Source organism: Periplaneta americana, chromosome 9 (assembly GCF_040183065.1).
Source record: "Periplaneta americana isolate PAMFEO1 chromosome 9, P.americana_PAMFEO1_priV1, whole genome shotgun sequence".
Classification (NCBI taxonomy): Eukaryota; Metazoa; Arthropoda; class Insecta; order Blattodea; family Blattidae; genus Periplaneta; species Periplaneta americana.
The window spans coordinates 136,192,831-136,214,337 of record NC_091125.1 but is presented as its reverse complement, the minus strand read 5'-3'; the positions used below and the strand labels follow the sequence as shown (position 1 = coordinate 136,214,337).

The window sequence follows — 21,507 nt, the reverse complement described above, 5'->3', positions numbered from 1 at the left end:
ATTATTGTAATTCCTTCCCCTAACATCGGTACTCTTATGGATCCCAGATCCTTTTAAGTTTCCGTGGCTTTACGCCTCGGTTGTAAACTCTGTCACATTCATAAATGTATCTGTGGCAATATTGTAGATTCTTATGGCCACCATGCCTTAAGTTGTGTCATGAGTAAGGGCCGTATCTTTCGTCATTCATCGCTCAATGACATCATTAAAAGAACATTAACATCCTCAGGGGTTCCATCCATCTTAGAACCTTCCGGGATCAGCCGTTCAGACGGCAAGAGACCCGATGATCTGACTCTAGTCCCGTGGCGTGTAGGCAAATCCTTAATTTGGGATTCCACATGTGTGGATACACTGGCCCCTTCTCATCTGTCTTCAACCTCTAAAACATCAGGATCTGCAGTAGAAAGTGCCGCTGTCAGTAAACACCATAAATATGAACATCTTGCAGATAATTATATTTTTGTCCCTTTTGCGGTTGAAACGTTTGGATCATGGTGTAGTGAAGCCAAAGCTCTCATCTTCACCATAGGCAGAAGTTTAGTGCAGCTTTCTGGGGACCCTCGAAGCAGTCAATATCTACGTCAGCGCATTGGCATCGCCATTCAGCGCGGTAATGCTACAAGTATTCTTGCATCCTTCCCCGAGTCCTCTTATTTAGATGAGATTTTCTTCCTTTAATTATTCAATTTATTTGTATTTTATTATAGAAGGCCTATACATATTAATGTGAATACAATTTCACTAGAATAATAAATTTGGTAGTTATTTTGTATAGAAACAAATTTTATACATAAACAAAGTAAAGCCACACAAAACATTTGTAGATGTCCTATTCCTTAGCACTTTTTTAGATACAGAAGTTAAATTTAAGCTACAAAATTGTTATTACGCCTATTCCTTAATTTACGTAGGCATATATTAAATAATTATCTGTGCAATCCGTTTATGAATCCTGCATCCCTTATCTAAGTGAGAAATATAACATTCCCACTAGTCAGTGGAGTGTTTCTGGTCTTTTGTTTGGTGCACGTGGCACACTCCCTAAATTCACATGTGATATTTTAAAAGCACTCGGACTCCGATTTTTTGAAATTCAAAAAATTTTGTTGAATATTCTTAAGGATTCAATCCAAATATTACATTACCATTTATATTTTGGCCATTGATGATTCTGTTGGGTTTGCATTTCTCTGGATTTTTTACTAAACAATTCCTGTCTTTCTAAATTATTCTGTAGTGCTTTTATTCTGGATCTTTATGGTCACCCTCATTGAGGGCAGATTATTTTCTTTTAAAAATTCGCCTCTGGTTACTTACTTATTTAAAAAAAAAACCTTAACTTGGCGAAACTTCATTTCTAACACAAGTTTATTTAACCGTGTCGGACTGTAAAGAAAACAACTGTCGCAATGTCCATATTTTAGTTGTGCAATATTATAGTACTGTGAAATTGTAATTTTCCTACCAATTTTTTTCTATTGTTCTATTAACATTATATAATATAGCCTATTAACCTGTTGTATCTTATAGGATACATTTCCAATTTAAGAGTTAATGACCGTTTTCTTTAAAATAGAACTGTAGTTTTGTTTTCGTGTAAACATTTTAAGAAATTTTCAGCAATTTTAAGAATATACTGAATTTTTAATGTACATACATATTATAATTTTAATAAAACTAATACAACAGACCAACCTTGGTAATATCGGATTCTAGAAATTATAGTGTTTTTCACTGTGTTTTGGTAGTGGATTCTTTGTGTGGATTTTTTTAAACCGTGTGATGTAGGAAATGTCTCAAAGTTGTAACTTCTCTTTTGGTGGGAGGATGGGATCTGTAACGAGCTCAGAAAAGTTGGGCCCTAACGAGGGTTGTTGGACATGAATTGAAAACTTTTTCTCCCCCATCATAAGAATAAATGAAGACAGAAAATATACTGTGGTGCACTACTTGTCCCACCCCCACTTCCACCTCCACAAAACACACACACACTCACACTTACACACACATGGTCGCAGAAGAATTCCCTGCTTTTTCCCTTTCTATTACAGCAATGAAAGTCACTGACAGAAGAAAAATAAATATTGTATGTTAATCCACATATTTTCTTTCTCTGCTTTAAGAAACTTGGCAAGTTGTTACGTTTTCTTACTCAAGAGAGAAATTAAAATTTAGAATTGTTGATTGAACAATTCTTTCCGCTTAGAGAAATGAATCAATATATGATAGTAAAAATATCATTAAAAATCCGAGCTTGGCTTATACACGATATACTCTACCAGTGCATTAGCCTTCCTCCTGGTTCATATAGTCATTCTTATACAGTGCGTTCGAGAAGTCTCTCCGCAGTGCTTGTGTAGCCGAGAATCCACTAGGCAGAGAATTCAAATGTATTTGGTAGAGAATTCCGGTAGTAGCACTAGCCGCTAAGCATATGATGGACTGGGGTTGTGATGTCACACCGGAATGAATGGAGGAGTGCCAACTTTCTACAGGGTTGTATTCTAGTGTTTCTAGAACTAATATAGCAGCGGAGTGACTTTTCGATCGCACTGTAGAATTTAACCCGATAAATTATTTACAAAATGGAAACTATAACATGATTTCTTTTCTAACTACTTTTAAAATGAAGCGCACCATACTTTTTTTTTACCAAAAAAATGACAATAAACAGTTCGCCAACAAATTAAAAAATCGGGAACAATAAAGTTGAGGTATTCTATTGAGGAACATGTGTTTATTGTGCGTTATTCTTGGGTCACGAGATCTTTCCCTAAAGCACAACATCACTTCAGAGTGATTTTTGGAGGGCAGCAAAATGAAATACACGAATTCTAATTCTATGATTCCTAGACAAAAAATGATACGTCAATTTTTGGCGAAAATTACATTTTGCGATATGTTGTGCATCCTGATGATATCTTTATTGTAGCAAAAGATGACATGCATTTCTCTATTATTTTTGTCTCTAATCGGGTGTTATGATTACTATGATTTCATACGGTCTTCAAACGTTAAATTCTAGTTCCTGGAAAACTGGAAGAAATGACACCATATTTTGCCTTGGTACCACAGAATTACATCCCGTAAAAGTAGAGAGCATGGTACATTTTATCTGATTTAAGTATTATCGGGCATTTTTTCTCCAGATAGTGTTGACAGTACTGCATACAAAAAGGTATAACAAAGCTTGTGGAGCAACCTGATGAATTGAAACTAACGCAAAAATATATTCAGTACCTGCGATACATCCAAAGAGTCAAATGAAAACTATAATGTTTTTCACGCGACTTAGTTCATACGTGTCATCTTCTTCATGGCTGGAGTATTTCGTCTTGGCGCATGTAATATTTAAATTACCACCACTGATAGCTTGAATGGCTGCGCCCTCCGTGAACTAAGTCGTAGAAAAGGGGGTACACATCCAGTTTTTTTAAATACCAAATTATCTCGGCTGGTTTGTGGCCACCGCGTTCGCCTGATTTTACCAGCCTTGGATTTTTTTTTTATGGAAAAGCTACTGTAAGTGATAATATCTTGTGATGGCTTAGGCGTAGGGATTTGAGTCTTCGTGAAAATAAGAACCAACAAATAACCATTCAAATAACAGTTCTCAGATCTGTTACACGGGCAATTTGGAAATATACGCCTATGCTTGGACACAGGTTAAAGTCTCGCTTGGGCTGATTGGTTGTTTTTTTTTTTGTTTCCCCAACTGTAAGGCGAAAAATCCTTGGACTCATCTCGGCAAATGTATCGCTACACCCAATTCCACTGGCAAGTACTATAAACCTTTAGGCTAGGGTGCGTTCGGAGTACAATTAAATGAAAACCATATTACTGGTTTAAGGATGCGGGCATAACTTCTACATCTGTTGTCCAATTGATGCGAAATTTCATTTAGCAGATAGAATACTTCATGGGAAAGACGATGGTGATTGTTCTCACTTTGTGATAAAATATTGGCTATCAAGTTTTTAACCCGCCTTCAGTATTAATTAACTATTCATTTTTATGGCGTTAAATGTTCTTTCAAGTGAAACAAAAGATAGCTGAAGCAAATAATGACTTGGACCTAGGTATCCTAGCAACAACTTAATACAGAATTGAATTAGCGGAGGTGTATCAGCGTGACGAGTTTGTGTAGCTTCTCTGGGTTGAGACTTCCATTAGGGACTCCCCCCTGCCTCCTCTACTACCACTCCTTCACGTAACCATGGTACCGTGATGAAGGTGGGCACAGCAGAAGAAATTGCATTTCAATATTTGATCAGGAGGGATATGGAAGCTGCCACAAGATTTATCAGTTGACATGACATTCAATCAGGTACCCGCAGGCCATCCACGGCCGTTGAATTATCTATAAACAATTGGGTAAATATATTCACATATATTTTTTGTTAGGGAAGACCGGTGTAATCCTGTCAATTTCTTTCCCCTCTAGTGAGAAAGTATCAATTGTTATTCTCAGTGAAATATTCTTTGAAAAGAAGTGAATTGTGTGTCAGATTCTCGTTCTACTAAACACAGAGTAGAGTTCTACAGACATATATTTTAATAATTCTAAGAAAATACACAATTTCACCTTTCTTAAAACAGACAAAAGTGTTTTATTGCATGATTTCTGTCTCCGTCTGTGCACAGTTGTTCATATTTAGTATTCAGAAGTCCAATTCAGAATTACGCACATGAAATATAATAGTTTTTACTAGAGTTATATGAAATTGCTTGGAGTTTTGGTATAAAATATCTTTAAGATGATTCTTTTCCCAGTGTCTTTACTGACAAATTTCTTCTTTAATTGCATTTCATTAACAGCACTGAAAGAACAACATGGTTTTAAAAACGCAAGATCTTTGTGTATTAGCCTATGGTCTCAATTAATAATTTCTAGAAAAGAGAAATATAAAAAATAACAGTAAAATAACCAAGTGCCATTGTACACCTTAAGAAAGGGAAATCCTTTCGTAATGTTGTATTAATGTTTGAGAAAATTGCGCTGTAAATGTTGTAGAATATGTTCAAGTCAGTGACGAAAATGGTAAGTACATTTCTGAGTGCGAAATGTGTCCTGAGTGGAAGTGATGAGAGCGATACATCTCTGCACATTGGTACGGTATACATATTACCATTCTTCATGTGCATTTTCCAGCAGGAATAAATGGAGGGTTCAGAGCCATAGTGGGCCAAGCACCATATATTAAAAACGGAGAAAACAGGGGTTAAAATTAAGTGGTTGTCATAATTCAATGAAAAATATAGCAGGTAATATAAAGTATGCATATTGAGACTAAATGGTATGTCAATATTCATTAAACTATGGTATTAACTTAACTTTAACCTTTGATTTCACAGTTTTTAGTAAATGGCGCTTGGCCCACTATAGCTCTGAACCCTTCAAATATCATAATACCGGTAGATTGTAATAAATATAAAGTGCAGAAAAGTTTCATACGTTCTTTAATAGAATACTACACAGTGTTAAATATTGAATCGGTTATTTGAGGAACCACACATAACCTTATCTCTGAGTTTTGAAAAAACTGGAAAAAATAACTGTCAGCGTATTATAAATATTGGATATATGTTGTTATATTTTATAGTGAACTTTTTATATCAATTGTAATATTTCTAGATATTTTAAAGAAACGTTTAATTATATTTGAGAGCGACAGGGTGTCCTGAAGTTCATGGTTATTTATTGTTTTTAAATACACAAAATTATTTCAGTAAAATGTTATAATTATAATTATTTGTTTTCTATGCAAGTTAATGAGAACAAAAGCTATTTAAGTACAAATTTAGTACATAATGTATTTTGTTCCTCACATTATAAAATAAAAGGAAAAATTCTAAAATGTTTTAAAGGGAAAACTATAATATCTTATTGAAGTCAAACACTATAGCTTCTCAGGTGCACGATCTCTATTACGACTAAACGAGAAAAATATATCGTCATAAAATATTTTGATTTCATCCTCTTCAAGGAAATACTACCATGATATCATCACTTAACGTAAGGTGGACATATCTACGTTCTCCTATAGATGCGCAAATACATAAATATACTAATATAAAAACATAATAAACTCGTTTTGACTGACAATGGACTTGTGTGGTTTTTCTAATAACCAATTCAATTATGGTAACAATTTCATATGATTATTATTGTTGTTATTATTATTTTTATTATTATTATTATTATTATTATTATTATTACTACTATTATTATTATATAATATTCTTATTGAATTTGATATTCCCAAGAAACTAATTCGATTAATTAAAGTATGTCTTAGTGAAACGTACAGATGAGTCCGTATATGCCAGTTTCTATCTGATGCTTTTCCAATTCACTGCGGGCTAAAGCAAGGAGATGAACTATCACCTTTACTTTTTAACTTTGCTCTAGAATATCCCATTAGAAAAGTACATGGTAACATACAAGGTTTGTAATTGAACGGGTTACATCAGCTTCTTGTCTATGCGGATGACGTGAATATGTTAGGAGAAAATCCACAAGCGATTAGGGAAAACACATGAATTTTACTTGAAGCAAGTATAGAGATAGATTTGGAAGTAGGCTAAAGCCCGAAAAGACGAAGTATATGATTATGTCTCGTGGTCAGATTATTCTACGAAATGGAAATATAAAAATTGGAAATTTATCCTTTGAAGAGGTGGAAAAATTCAAATATCTTGGAGCAACATAATAAATATAAACGATACTCGGGCGGAAATTAAATACAGAATAAGTACGGGAAATGTATGTTAGTATTCGGTTGAGAAGCTTTTGTCATCGAGTCTGCTCTCAAAAAAGCTGAAAGTTAGAATTTATAAAACAGTTATATTACCGATTGTTTTGTATGGTTGTGAAACTTGGAGTCTCACTTCGAGAGAGGAAAATAAGTTAAAGGTGTTTGAGAATAAGGTCCTTAGAAAAATATTTGGAGTTAAGAAGGATGAAGTTACAGGAGAATGGAGAAAGTTACACAACGTAGAACTGCACACATTGTATTCTTCATCTGACATTATTAGGAATATTAAATCCAGACGTTCGAGATTGGCAGGGCATGTACTACGTATAGACGAATCCAGAAATGCATATAGAGTGTTAGTTGGGAGGCTGGAAGGAAAAAGATCTTTTGGGGAGGCCGAGACGTAGATGGGAAGATAATATAAAAATGGATTTGAGGGAGATGGGATATGATGGTAGGGACTGGATTAATCTTGCTCAGAATATGGACCGATGGCGGGCTTATTTGAGGGGGAAAATGAACCTTCGGGTTTCCTAAAAGCCGTAAGTAGTAGTAATGGTAGTGGTAGGAGTAGTGGTAGTAGTTGCTAGGGTCTGTATATTGTGTTATATTCCCGCGTTGACTGAATTCCACTTACCAATTATTTTGTACTATTGTGAGATTGGAAAGTCCTCTAAAACGATTACAATTCTAGTGATTGCAGATAAACCATAAATGCCCACTTTTGCATCAATGTGTATAGAAAAGTGGATTGTAGAAAAAATGAAGATATCAGAGGGGAAAAAAAAAGTCGCTACGTTTTTAATTGAATTAAAAGCTAAGAACACGGAAGAAATGGGAGTTTGAAGTTTTCATTACTTGAGTTGCGATATATAGTCAGTGCATATAATTCTATTCTAAATTCAAATGTATTTGTCTTCTTGATTTTCTTAAGTGAGTGTTCAGAAGCTTCAACAAACACAGATTCGAGATATAGACTAGTAGTTAAAAGACATGTAGGAAGTCGTTCTGAAAAAGAAAAAAGTAATAATGCTGTATACAATCATAATATTTTGCACTGTGATCGCGTTGTCTAATGTAGACTGCAGTGGTAGGTATTTTTATACCTTTAGTCATTCTACAGAGATCGCATCAAACTCATCTAGATCATTCATCTCATGTCCTAGATCAGCCGTGACGAAAATGTGATCCTGCGCCGAGCTACTGTGTAACCTGCAACGTGCATCGCACCTATAGAGGGAGGCGGACACCCGAAGGGGAAGTGAAGCAACTGTCTGACTTATTAACGGATTTTCATTTTCCTTACGTCCTTTATACAGTACAAGGCTACAAACTAATGTTTAGTACGTGTAACGAAGAAAGAAATGAATAAAAAAACATAGGAAACGTTATCACAACCTAAAATTAACTGTCTTCAGAATGTCTCTGCGACAGAGTTTCAAAATCAGGAATGATGTCACTTACTGCCAGGTATTTGTCTGTCAGTGGTGATCTAAATTTGGTTTTTGCTATTTTAATTGTTGAAAATAATTTTTCACAAACGTAAGTTGTAGCGAGCATGGCTTCAACAGAGCAAGCGAAAGAACGAAGCTTCGGATATTTATTTTTTTTGGCAAAGATTTGAAAAGTTCAACATTTGTCAAGTCCTTACATCTAGCTTTCATTTAACATCACGTTGTAAATCAGAGAGTTTAAATTGAAGATCTAACCGTATTATTCGTACATCTGCTGAAAAAGGATCGACGTATAATAATAATAATAATAATAATAGTAATAATAATAATAATAATACTAATAATATAATATAATAATAATAATAATAATAATAATAATAATAATAATAATAATAATAATAATAATTAGATTTCGTTGAATTGCCACACGCAGCATGCAATCAGGTTGCCGATGTATGGTAGTATAGAGGAGGTGCGCGACCGCCCGGTCTCGTAGTATAAGCAGTTCATGTTAAGAGATATGACCGGTCCAAATTGATATAGCAGCTACAGCTAATGTATACCTATGTAAGCACTTGTTTTTGCATTACTGTGGTTGGAATAGTCAAAGCTTAATATTTGTTCAGTGTAGATAAGAATTCAATCAAACATACTACAATGAGAGTGCTGCTGTTCCAAATAATTGCCCCTGGAATACCCTTACCCCCGCAGCCAGTCTTGACCCGTTGGGGAACGTGGTTGGATGCTGTTAATTATTATGCAGAACATTACAGCAAAATAATGGAAGTAATTGATGCATTGAATAGGACAGATAGTTCCGCTGTTGCAGCTATAAAATCATTTCCTTCTGAACAGCTATTGGAAGATATTCTGTTCATTGATTCTAATTTTAAAATCGTGTCCAAAAGCATCATTCTGTTAGAATCGTCTAAACTACAACCCTCAGAAGCCCGTAATATAGTGGATAAAGTATCACAAACCGTTATCCAAAATAACAATTCACTAATTTCAGAAAAAGTGAAATGTGAGTTGAGAAACATTATTGTTAAAAATTCTGCCTATTCACAACCTTCGTATTATAAATGATGTACTATCAGATCACGATAAGACGTCTGAAGCTGGTGTACTAAAAAGTAGTAACTTTCCGTTCTTCAAATATGCACGTATTACATCGTGTGATGTTGAACGTACATTTCTCAATATAAAAACTGTTTAAGTGACCATCGGAGGAGATTACTTTGCAGTCGCTCAAATTGTACGTAAATCTTCACTGCAATGCACATATTCAAGAATGATGTGAGTATCTTACATTAAATTTTAAGAGTTAATATATCTCACTATAAAATAATTGTGTATTTACATGTTTAGACATTTCCTACTTCAAAGATCATTCATTATATTTCTTCAATGCAGGATATAGGTTTTATTGTAACCGCAGTATACTGCTCAGTGTTTACATCAGAGGCATACTCAATCCTTTGCACGCCTCCTTCTCATACAGTCTATACTGCGTGCGCAGTAAACCTTGCGATTCTAGTGGTAATTCCACGAAGTCTAATAATAATAATAATAATAATAATAAGAATAATAATAAGAATAATAACACTTAACCTTTTAATGTTTCATCAGTAACATGTAGTATAATGCCGTTTTATGTTATACAATTGTTTTCCTCGTAATACTTGTGAACAAATCATACATTTAATATTCTAATCATATTGGCAGCAAAAAATGCGTCCTCCCATCCTACTTTGAAACTTTCGTTTTTGTAGAGGTAGGGCCTACATGGTTTCGAGAGAGACATTGCGACGATACGCCACTCGCAGGTCAGAGACAAATACAAGTGGAACTGAGTTGGACTCCAGTGAGTGAGAGAGTGGGGGTTGGAGAAGGTAGGAAGCAAGAGAAATGCATATATCATTGCGAGCCACAATGTGCTCGTGAGTCACATTTTCGCCATGGCAGCCCTAGATTGTCTCAAACTCTCCTTGCTACTTCTCAGTGGCGGCTCGTATATAAAACAGTACAACCACATTGCTATCCTTAACGAAAACATAACTACTTTATTTATGACAGACAATAGAACTTAAAAACTCAAATTTCTGCAAATATAAACTTGACGCTGCAATGTCTTCGAGACAATACATAACCAAGTTATTCAGAAAATGGCGAGAAACAGGGTCTGTTTTAAACAAAAGAGAGAACCACAGAAGAGAAGCTCGAAGATATTCAAGCAAGAATTGAAACCAGCCCGAGGAAATTTTACGCTAATTGGCGCAGCAGTGTGGCATTTCAAAAAGATCGACATTTACTGAAAATGCTATACTTCTATTTTTACAAAAATGTCAGTGGTTCGTCAATTACCACATTGGAATCTAGCTGCCCTCGTAAATTTCTGTCGGTGGGGAACTTTAAAACAGAAAGTGTACAAGAACAATAAATTATCAAAAAAGGTTTGTGGAAACTGACTTATGTCACTTTTCCCAAGCATTGCAGATATAATACTGCGTACTTATTTGTGGTACTATCACATTCTAGTATATACAGTTACGAAGCTTGAGTTGTGAGGGTGCTAGAAACAATAGACTATACCGGTACTATTTCGCATTGTAATTAGGCGATAGTAGCGATCCTAGTGGTTAGCAACTATCTATGGATGCATATTGACTACGTATTGACCTTCGTGACTGTATGTACTAGACTGTGGTACTATCATGATTATAAGTCTCTTCCTAGCGCTCCTGCATCGCAGTCTTAGTGAACCAAAGAGGTGGGCTTTCTGTGAAGGATTTTATACAGAATTGGAGTTGTACTGTATGGGATACCATGTAATAATAATAATAATAATAATAATAATAATAATAATAATAATAATAATAATAATAATAATAATAATCCATGACGCTATAGCCCACGAAGGGCCAAGACCGACCAGCCGGCTGCTAGCCTCACGGCCACATGCCGAAGCAGAGGTGTACGATCATCCAACCAGAATGGAGGTATCATGTGGTTAGCACGATGAGCCCCCCAGCTGTTATAGCTGGTATACGTAACCGGATTTCGCTACCTATCGTAGCTCCCCAAGTGCATCACGATGCTGGGTGGGCACCGGTCCCATACACTGGCTGAAATTTCATGAGAAAATTTCTTCCCCCATGAGGACTCGAACCAGCACGCATTCCGTAACGCGAGTCCTAGGCAGGATGCCTTAGACCACGACGCCACTGCTCGGGACGGGATACCATATACCGTACCTTATTTAAAACACACATTTATTGAACAATTTAACTGAGTTTGGTAACTGAAATATGATACATAGTTCATTTAAGGAACCTTGTCAACATGTATGGCAAATACTATGGCTGTGCTTGAATTTGTTCTGGTTGTCCTACGTTCATGATTTAAGTAAGTCGAATCAGAAGATATCTTTCTTAATGTCTATGATTATGGAATAAAATAAATAACACAGAAAGCTCTTTGCTAACTCTTTAATTTACGTATAGGTTTCTGTAGTCTGCCTTTTACAACAACTTTACTGAGTTTGGAATTTTGAATCACACTGTGGTAACTGAAATGTGATATCGTACATAGTTCATTTAAGAAACCTCGTCAATATTTCAGGCAAATACCATGGTTGTGCATGAATTTGTTCTGGTTGTCCTACGTTTAGGATTTAAGATTAAGTCCAGTCAGAAGATATCTTTCATGAAGGTAGAATAACAAATTTCTGCGTTTTGTTCTTTTTTGTTGTCTATGATTAAGGAATAAAATAAATTACATAGGAAGCTCTTTGTTTACGCTTTAATTTACGTGTAGTTTTGTGTTGTCGATCTTTTACAGATATATTAACGATTTAATTTAGTGTAATTTTGTGTTGTCTATCTTTTACAGATTATATTAACGATTTAATTTACGTGTAGTTTTTTGTTGTCTATCTGTTATAGTTATATTAACGGTTTAATTTACGTGTAGTTTTGTGTTGTCTATCTTTTACAGATATATTAACGATTTAATTTACGTGTAGTTTTGTGTTGTCTTTCTGTTACAGATATATTAACGATTTAATTTACGTGTAGTTTTGTGTTGTCTATCTTTTACAGATATATTAACGCTTTAATTTACGTGTAGTTTTGTGTTGTCTATCTTTTACAAATATATTAACGATTTAATTTACGTGTAGTTTTGTGTTGTCTATCTTTTACAGATATATTAACGCTTTAATTTACGTGTAGTTTTGTGTTGTCTATCTTTTACAGATATATTAATGATTTAATTTACGCGTAGTTTTGTGTTGTCTATCTTTTACAGATATATTAAGTTATTGGCATTTAACGACGTTAATGCATCAGTGTGACTTAAATTTTATGTCTCCTATTTAAATGTAAAAAAAAAAAAATGTGAGTTATTTAAAAGTGATCACTTATTACAAAGTTACTTTTATTTTGACATGATGATGATGATGATGATGATGATGATGATGATGATGATGATGACTGTGCTTTAGGAAAGTAGGTATAATAACAAATCGGCAATTTTAAAACTGAAGGTGTAGATTTTGGGCCGTTTCAAACATGAAATTTTGTGTCTTTTTAATGCGGCCTTTATCAGGCAGACTTTTGGTTAAAAATGGCCGATAGGACATGGGGTGGGGCACAGGAAAGAGGATGTCGGCCGTCTATCCTTGCAGGTTGCTAGCAGAGAATGTCTGAATTTGAGAAATGACCCACGTAACACCCCCCTGGATTAGGCAGTGGTAGGAAGACACCCGCGCTTCTCCCCCCCCGCTACCCAAACCATCCCTGGTGTCCCCCCTCCCCTGCGCATCGACTCTCCTTGTTGCTCCGGTGCCCGGTCCGTTCTCTCCCGCTAGTCGCTAGTTGGCGGGCGAACCGGTAGGGGCGGCTGCAGTAGCAGAAACAATTGCTTGCTAGCTACTGTGTGTTTGTGTTAGAACAAAACAAGGCCGGTCAAACGAGAAGGAACAAGGCAGATCCCGGAAGCTTATTTTTCTCCTTTTAAAATTATACTTTTTCGAAATAAAAAAAGAGGGGCGATACGATTGTTCTGTTTTTATTGGTAATTGTAGGGGATTTCTGTCTTGGATACAAACTTTTAGCGAGGAACGAAAAACAAACGAAAATCTTTCAAGTCGGGAAGTTTTTTATTCCTGTCCTGTCAACACAGTTGTCTTAATGCTCGTTTCAAATTCATTTTAACGCAACATTTTTATTTAAACCCCTATACGTTCTTCCAATATATTTCTTTCGACGGTGAATTAACTTTTTGATCATCTTGTAGGTCGATAGTATTTTCCACTACGCAAGTCTTGTACTGTTTCTGAATTTGGTTGTTAGGGAGCGTTCCTTCTCTTACAAAGCAAAACCGCTCCTTGAATATCACTGCCTCTGATGTGTGTATGACTGCATGTTAGGATATCGTTGGAAAATGTGTTCATGAAAACGGGTGTTTTTTCTATATTCTAAAACTAGTGCTTTAATAAAAGAAGACAGGAGTGACATTCAGTGTGTGTTACCACAACGTTAAGAAGAGGAATTTTAATAATTACAAGATAAGAAGATGGTTGTGTCTATCAAAAGTGCGTATCCAGTTGATTATTGAGTGCGTTTTAAAGTGTAGCAGTGAACTTCAAAATGTGTTCCAACTGCAGCGAGTGTTGTCATAACGCTAGGAGATCAGAACGCGGTAAAAACGATGACGCTGAATCCGATGAACAAGATGAATTGGAAAGCTGCTCAGGTAGCTTTTTTTTCCTCTTTTTCAGTTCATTTAGAATTTTTATACAGTGTTAAAAATTATTCTCATATTTATTATATTCAAGTTTGCGCATTATAATCCTAGCTTTTTGTAAAGATTTGCTGCAGATGTGAGTAAACCTCCTTTCCCCTCCTCCAACCCCTTCAATCTATAAATTCCACCCCAAGGATGTCGCATCTGCACTTTAAAGTTACACCCACAGGATTTTAGAACTCGCTCTAGAAACTTCGTAGCCGGCGTTATTCTTGTTTTTCAACAGCTGAAAATCGGTTTACAATAATGAGGCGTTATTCTTTTGTTTTCAGCAGAAGAAAATCGCTTTCAGTTTCTTTTTTTAATTATTGAGTAAAAGATACCAAAACGGAAGCAAGACATCGCATGCAGTTATAAATCTTTAAACACATTCTTCAGTTTAATATGAAGTAAATATTTTCTAACTTGCTGTCATTATTATATTTTTAAATTTTATATTACTGAACCATGTTTAAGCTCTATTCCTAATGGATTAAATGACAGTTTCTTCTGTTTTCTTAATGAGATAAAATTTGTTTCGTGACATCATAACTTTAATTCGTAGCTTGTTAAAACCTGTTTTCTTTTGTCATTTGCATCTGGAGTTTGACATTTGTTTAAAGAGTGTTTGCCTTCATCGGTTTATCTCTTCAATTAATATTTCCCCCATCTCCCAGAAAGCTATAAATGTGTATATTACTGAAATTAAAGTGAAGACGACAAATTCTGAAGTTTCTAATCTTTAAATATGAAGGAAGAAGAACCTCATTACGTCATTTCGTAAACTTTCTCGTCAGTTTCTTCGTGAATGTATCTTTTCTTGATATAATTTTGCTTGAAATGCATCGAAATGCTAAGTAGAAGTGAAAACCAACTATACTTGAAATAGTAGACCTAATTTGTGTTGTTTAATTTATGGATGTTATGTCAAGTGCAGGGGTTAGCCTATTTAATTCCCATTGGAGTGTACGGATGCACGGGCCTCGCCCCTAAACGTCAGATTACCCGCAATGCACTACTTGTTTATAGTGTTATTTAAGGGCTTCTTTAACTGCAGATATCACTCTGATTGTTGTATTGTGATTATAGCAATGGCGATTACGTGTTTGAGGAATGGTTAAAGTGGCCGATTTTAAATAAGGAACCCTCGTTCACGGTGCCGGGAATCGAAACTCTCACCTACGAATAGAAGACCAATTTATACCGCATAGTACGATACCTAGGACAGCGGTTCTCAAATTGTGGAGCGCGTCTGCAGGGGCGTGGTGCGGAGCAACTTCGATTTTGTAGTGTGTTAAAATGGGAAACGAAAATCTCGCTTTAAGGGGAATGAAAGCTTTCTCCACTGCCATCATCAACACCACCACCAATTGGGTAGTCATTGATCATGAAGTGTGTTATTAATTCAGTTTCCCAAGTCTTAATAATATTATTTATACAGATATTAAACAGGGTAGAAGATATTGGACAACCCTGTTTAACCCCTTAGTTTATTATTCTACTTTCGTTACTTGTAGTGTTACAAATTTTGATTTTGATTTTTGTATTTTTTAACATGCTTTGTATTGCATGAATTAGATGTTCTGGAATTCCTGTTTTAACTAAAACTTCCCAAAACCGTACTCTATTTACTATATCAAAAGCTTTTTGATAATCAACAAATACCATGTGGGTTAGTATGTTAAATTCTCTGCATTTCTCACTAATTTGTGCTAATGTGAAAAATACTATCAATGCAGGATCGGTTTTTTCTGAAACCATTATGTTCCTTTACCAAGTGCTTCTGTGAATGTGTTTAACCTATTATTTATTATTTTTGCGGATTTTTTTGGCTGAATTTAATGGACTGATTCCTCTATAATTATTACAATCTTTACGATGTCCATTCCTCTAGAATTAGTCTATGCCAGCGTTTCTCAAACTATGGTCCGCGGACCACCCGTGGTCCTCGAGGTCTGACCTTGTGCTCCTTCAAAAAATACAGAAGAAAAAATAAAATTAAAACGAATTGCGTATCACATATAGCTTAAAATTTGAGAATTTGGAAATGACACATGGCAATCGAATTTCACTTTTTCTCCCAGTACTGCATTTTATGAAATTTATTATCCTGCCCGTCTATCGACTTCCCACTTTACTCTCAGCAACAAAAGAGGGACTTAAAGCACTATATACGTGGTGTTTCTTCACATCTTTTCCCTGCACATCTGGCGCCGCGCCTGTAACCCAGCCAAGGACCACCCGAATTCGTAACAGAGGACCAAAGTACCGAATCTTAATTCAATTTTAAAATATAAATATAGGCCTATTGGTATTAAAATATGTTACGAAAATGATAAATTTGCTTTCGAAAGGAACAAGAGTAAGGTGGTCCGCGGAACTGTTCTGACTTTAGAAAATGGTCCCCACTTCAAAAAAGTTTGAGAAACTCTGGTCTAGGCCTACTTATCCATCATAATATATTATATTGATGAGGTCTAAAAATTTGTACAAAAACATGAAGGGGTATATTTAAATAATTTCATGTTAATGCCATCTGAGCCCGGATGCTTTTCGGGACTTCGTTCAACAAATTACTAATTTTAATTCTTGTATACTAATGAGGTCAATATTCATACCTTTTGAAACATAACTTAACAGAACATATTCATGAATATCCTTATAAAATCTTTGAAACGTAATTTTTTTCACAGCCATCCTAATTTTTAATTTTCTGTTTAATTTTGTATAATAAAAATGCTTGTCATTATTAATTATATATATATATACATATATATATATATATATATATATATATATATATATATATATATATATATATATAGTCAACAGTTATTTGCATAATTATGATAGGTAGGCGGTAGGTCTCTTTACAATAAAGATAATATTGTTACAATTGGGACGTTCCGCATCACCAAGAACAAGAATTATATTGAAGGAGAGGTAGGAGGACTATGCCTTATGTCGATGTAGATTTTGTTACTCTGTCAGTGAAAAATTAGAGAAGGGAAAACGATTGTGGATTTAAAAATACTCAAATCTAAATACTTTAAACAAAAAGTTCAAGTGGGGGGTTCAAACCCCGTAACCCCTTCCCCTTGTGAACGCCTCTGGTCATCACCATCATTATCACCAACTGTTTTGATATCACAATCTCACTACTATTGCCATTATCACCATGGTCATCATCGCTTTCTGTAGGAACATCTACGCCATAATAATTGTGACAAATATTACCATCATGAATGTCAATATAACAATCTTCATCATTATTCATATTATCATCATCAGCGTCATTACCATTAGCACCATCATTGTCTTAAACATCACAACCATAAAAAGTATTATAAATGCCATCAGTGTCGTCAATATCATTAGCAATAATACCACCATTAGCTCTGCCACCATAACTACTGTTATTAGCATTAGAAGGATCACTATCACCACTGCCATTTTCACTATCACCACAGCTATTAACGATATGTGTCAGACAAAGAACAATTTGTTTATATGCATCTGAAGTCTGTCTAGTGTAATATGTGGCTAGTCAGCAATGGAGGAAGAAAGAAACTGACTACCTTACCCCACTATCTCCTGCCTAGTTGCCTCATAAGTAGGCCTTCTTGGTATCATCTGTATGGTTCACACCTGTCTTCGGACAGTTGACAGAACAACAACATAACTCTCATTATTGCCATCCTCAATGCCAACATTATCATCACCATAATCAAATCAGTAGAACTATGATCATCAAAATCAGCTCCACTATCGCCATCATTATATCACCACCACCATTACCTTCATCAAATGACCTCCATCAAATCACAAGCAACATGATCATCAAAATTATCACCATTGTCACCATAATTAAATCGCCAGTATCATGATCGTCAAAATCACCACTATCACCATCCTCATATCACCGCTATCACCAGCATCAAATCACCACCACCACAATTCAGCACAACCATCACCACCATCACCATGATCAAATCATTGCCACCATCAACATCGTCAAATCACCACTACCATCATCATATTACTATCATGAAGTCACCACCAGTATCAAATCACCATCACCAAATCGGCACCACCACCATTGTCATTATTAAATTAAAACCACCAAGCTATCATGACCCTCATCAAATCACCACCACTGTCATGAAATGACCACCATCACCATAATCAAATCATGAGCACCATCAAATTATCACTATTAAATCAGTATCAAATCATCTGCAACAACATAAAATCAGTACCACCTTCACATCATCAAATCACCACCAACTTTTCCACCTTCAAATCACCACCACAATCACTAGTATATTAAATCAACACCACCATCATCAGCATTATCAAATCACCTTTACTATCACCAGTGTCAAATCAACACCATAATCAGTATCAAAACAATATCGCCAGCATTAAATCACCACTATTATCGTCGCCATCAGAACCATTAGCATCTTCACCTTACAATCAGTATTACATCTTTTTCACTACCATCATGACAACAGTTATTACCATTATCACCAACGTCACCAATGCTACGGTCTACTATCATTAGCACATATATGACCACCTGTATGACTGTCATAAACGACCATTATTATAAGTACAATTCAATACCATTTTCACTATTACCGCCAGCATCAGTAGGTATCATTATCTACGTTCTATAAAGTATCACCACCACCATTACCATAATCATTATCATCATAATTAAGATCATCATTATGCAGAGTGTTTCCGAGGTGGTATTACAAATTTTCAGGGATGATAACGAAGGGCACATGTATCAATTTGAGATAAGGAACCATGGTCCGGAAATGACTGAGTCGAAAGTTATAAGCAAAAATAGTTGTGTGGAAATGGAATTGTAATTTGGTACCACGTGCCCTCCTACCTTTAACTTTTGGAACAGTCGTGGAAAGATGGTACGGTCCGGATGTCTCCTACGTGGGTACTTGTCCCGATACAATCTGTGAGCTTGTCTACTGTTCTCATTGGCTCATCCGTATTCGAAAATCAGGTCTTCATATTCCGCTCTCGTGTACTCCTCCATTTCACTAGGACTGATCGACTGGACACTGGAACTTGTACACATACACTGCTGTCTACAGACGTGCGTATTAGGACCGACCATGTCCGTTACACATTACACTATCTGCATTGCTTTAGTGTAGTTTCCTGTCCCCAACCCTCAGACAGCGCACTGAATGGAATACTGTAAGTAGACAAAGTAAACAACATGAAATGAATACAGCATATGTAAGATGTACAAATAAATACACATAAATAAGGTGTACAGAGGAATAAATTTTTTTCATTTCCACACAACTATTTTTGCTTGTAACTTTCGACTCGGTCATTTCTGGACCAGGGTTCCTTATCTCAAATTGATACATGAGCCTTTCGCAATCATCCCTGAAAGTTAGTAACACCACCTCTGAAACACCCTGTATTTCTTTTACAGTGAGATAATAACCATAAGCTTGAATGTAATGCGAATGTTCGGATGTTATGTACTGTTGCTATGTAAATGTTATAGTTCCATTCATCCGAAGAATCAATTTTAAAATCCTTTAGTAGTGCAATATTTTGCCCATCATTATGAACGTCTCCAGTTTTCTCAAATGTTTGATGATGATGATGATGATGATGATGATGATGATGATTATGATGATGATATTTTCTGGGACCCAAATCATAAAAACAATATCCAGTGAAAAGTCTAGCGGATTTAGGTTACATTCCCGACAGCAAAGTTGAAATTTACCGTATGTTTGATCTCATAGGGATGTATGTATGTTCCCTGTCTTCTCTTGATTGATGACGTCACATTGTGATGACCGTGGCTAACGAGAAAGACAGGCTTCGACACGAATTGGAGTCACGTGATTATCACGGTCCAGTCATGGCCATATTGACAGTCGTCTAATATAAATACATGTCCAAAGTTCTAAAAAACAAAGGTTTTGCTATAAGTATTAAACTCATGTTAAACGTGCATTTATATATAAACATTTTCAATGTTGGCCATGTTATGACTAAGAATGTGACGTCGCGCCGTAGCCTGCCTTTCTCGTTAGCCACGGTGCTGACCACTTGATAATTGAGTCCCACCAATGGATTGTGTAGTGTTTGCTCAAAACTGAGAACGGACCACGATAAAATACAAAGTAATTAATAATTCAATAACGTTGTTAATAATAGAATTCTCAAGCCGCAAACATGATGTTCGTGTGCCCAACTTAGGAAAGGCAACCGTTAAGACGACACATAAAAGTGGCCAGTCTGAAAAACTATAGGACATAAAGAAACTTCCCTCTATTACCTTCATACGAACTACATTGCGTTCCATAATCTCTGACAGGCGACGTAAACATTGCCGGCAGAGGAAGGGAGACGGATATTTGCTAATCAACCAATGGCAGAGGTCATATTCCAAGCTTATCTTGAAGGTGGGCACTCTGAAGTGTTCTATCTCCGTTAATTGTTGCGAGTAGAATCGTGATTTTTGTCCACATCGATAGGAGATCTAATACAGAATAATTTATCCCCCTGGCGTATTTCATTAGCGTACACGGTGTTTGTGTAAATTTAATTTAAAAAACTCCGAAATTCAAACCATTGCACGAAGCGAACGCGTGGCAACGTCTTGACAGCTTACGTACGGAGACTCACCGAGTTCGTTCACATCTTACAACTGTATACGAGTAGAGTGTTTTAGCGACGATGTTGCTGGACTGCTCAAACTTCAAACTTAATTTTCTAATTAACCGTGCGTTTAATCACAAAACGTAATATAGGTTTTCTATTCATTTACGTGTGCCCTATCGTCTCTTTCAATCTGAAAGGTTATTTCACTTCCACCCTATATAATTAATGTCACTTAATTACTCTAAGCAGATACATTATTATTTTATTAATTAATCATTTTTTTAAGAAGATGGAATGTTATTAGAAAAAAGAAAAGTACTTTCAAGCTTCAGTGCTTGTACTTCCACTATGTATCTTGTTGCTCTTGACGATACCCTACCGTGATACCTGAAAGAATGAATAAACCAATGAATCAACTAATGAATGAGTTAATAAAAGAATAAATCAATGAATGAATGGACCAATCAATGAATCAGTCAATTAATGAATCAATGAATCCATAAGGTTAGGTATGGTTTGATGAGATAGTCAATAATAAAAAGTTAGGTAGAGTTTGATGAGGAGATAGATTAGTGACAAGTAGCCCCACTGTCAATAATAAAAAATTAGGTAGAGTTTGATGAGATAGATTAGTGACAAGTAGCCCCACTGTCAATAATAAAAAATTAGGTAGAGTTTGATGAGGAGATAGATTAGTGACAAGTAGCCCCACTGTCAATAATAAAAAATTAGGTAGAGTTTGATGAGGGTATAAATTAGTGACAAGTAGCCCCACTGTCAATAATAAAAAGTTAGGTAGAGTTTGATGAGGAGATAGATTAGTGACAAGTAGCCTCACTGTC

The 21,507-nt window shown here is 35.6% G+C and overlaps 1 protein-coding gene across 19 annotated transcripts in view; it reads left to right on the top strand.

The window, feature by feature from the left end:
- LOC138706539 (coiled-coil domain-containing protein AGAP005037) overlaps positions 1-21,507 on the top strand; it is a 1,408,895-nt gene that overhangs the window by 319,420 nt on the left and 1,067,968 nt on the right. For 14 of the 19 annotated variants that reach the window (XM_069835942.1, XM_069835956.1, XM_069835959.1 and 11 more), the window contains exon 1: positions 13,822-13,972. The exons of 1 other annotated variant lie outside the window; for it this stretch is intronic. In XM_069835942.1, coding sequence (XP_069692043.1) covers positions 13,867-13,972 — 106 coding nt within the window. In that variant the 5' untranslated portion in view covers positions 13,822-13,866. 4 more of the 19 variants (XM_069835958.1, XM_069835960.1, XM_069835961.1 and 1 more) reach the window with 2 other exon arrangements.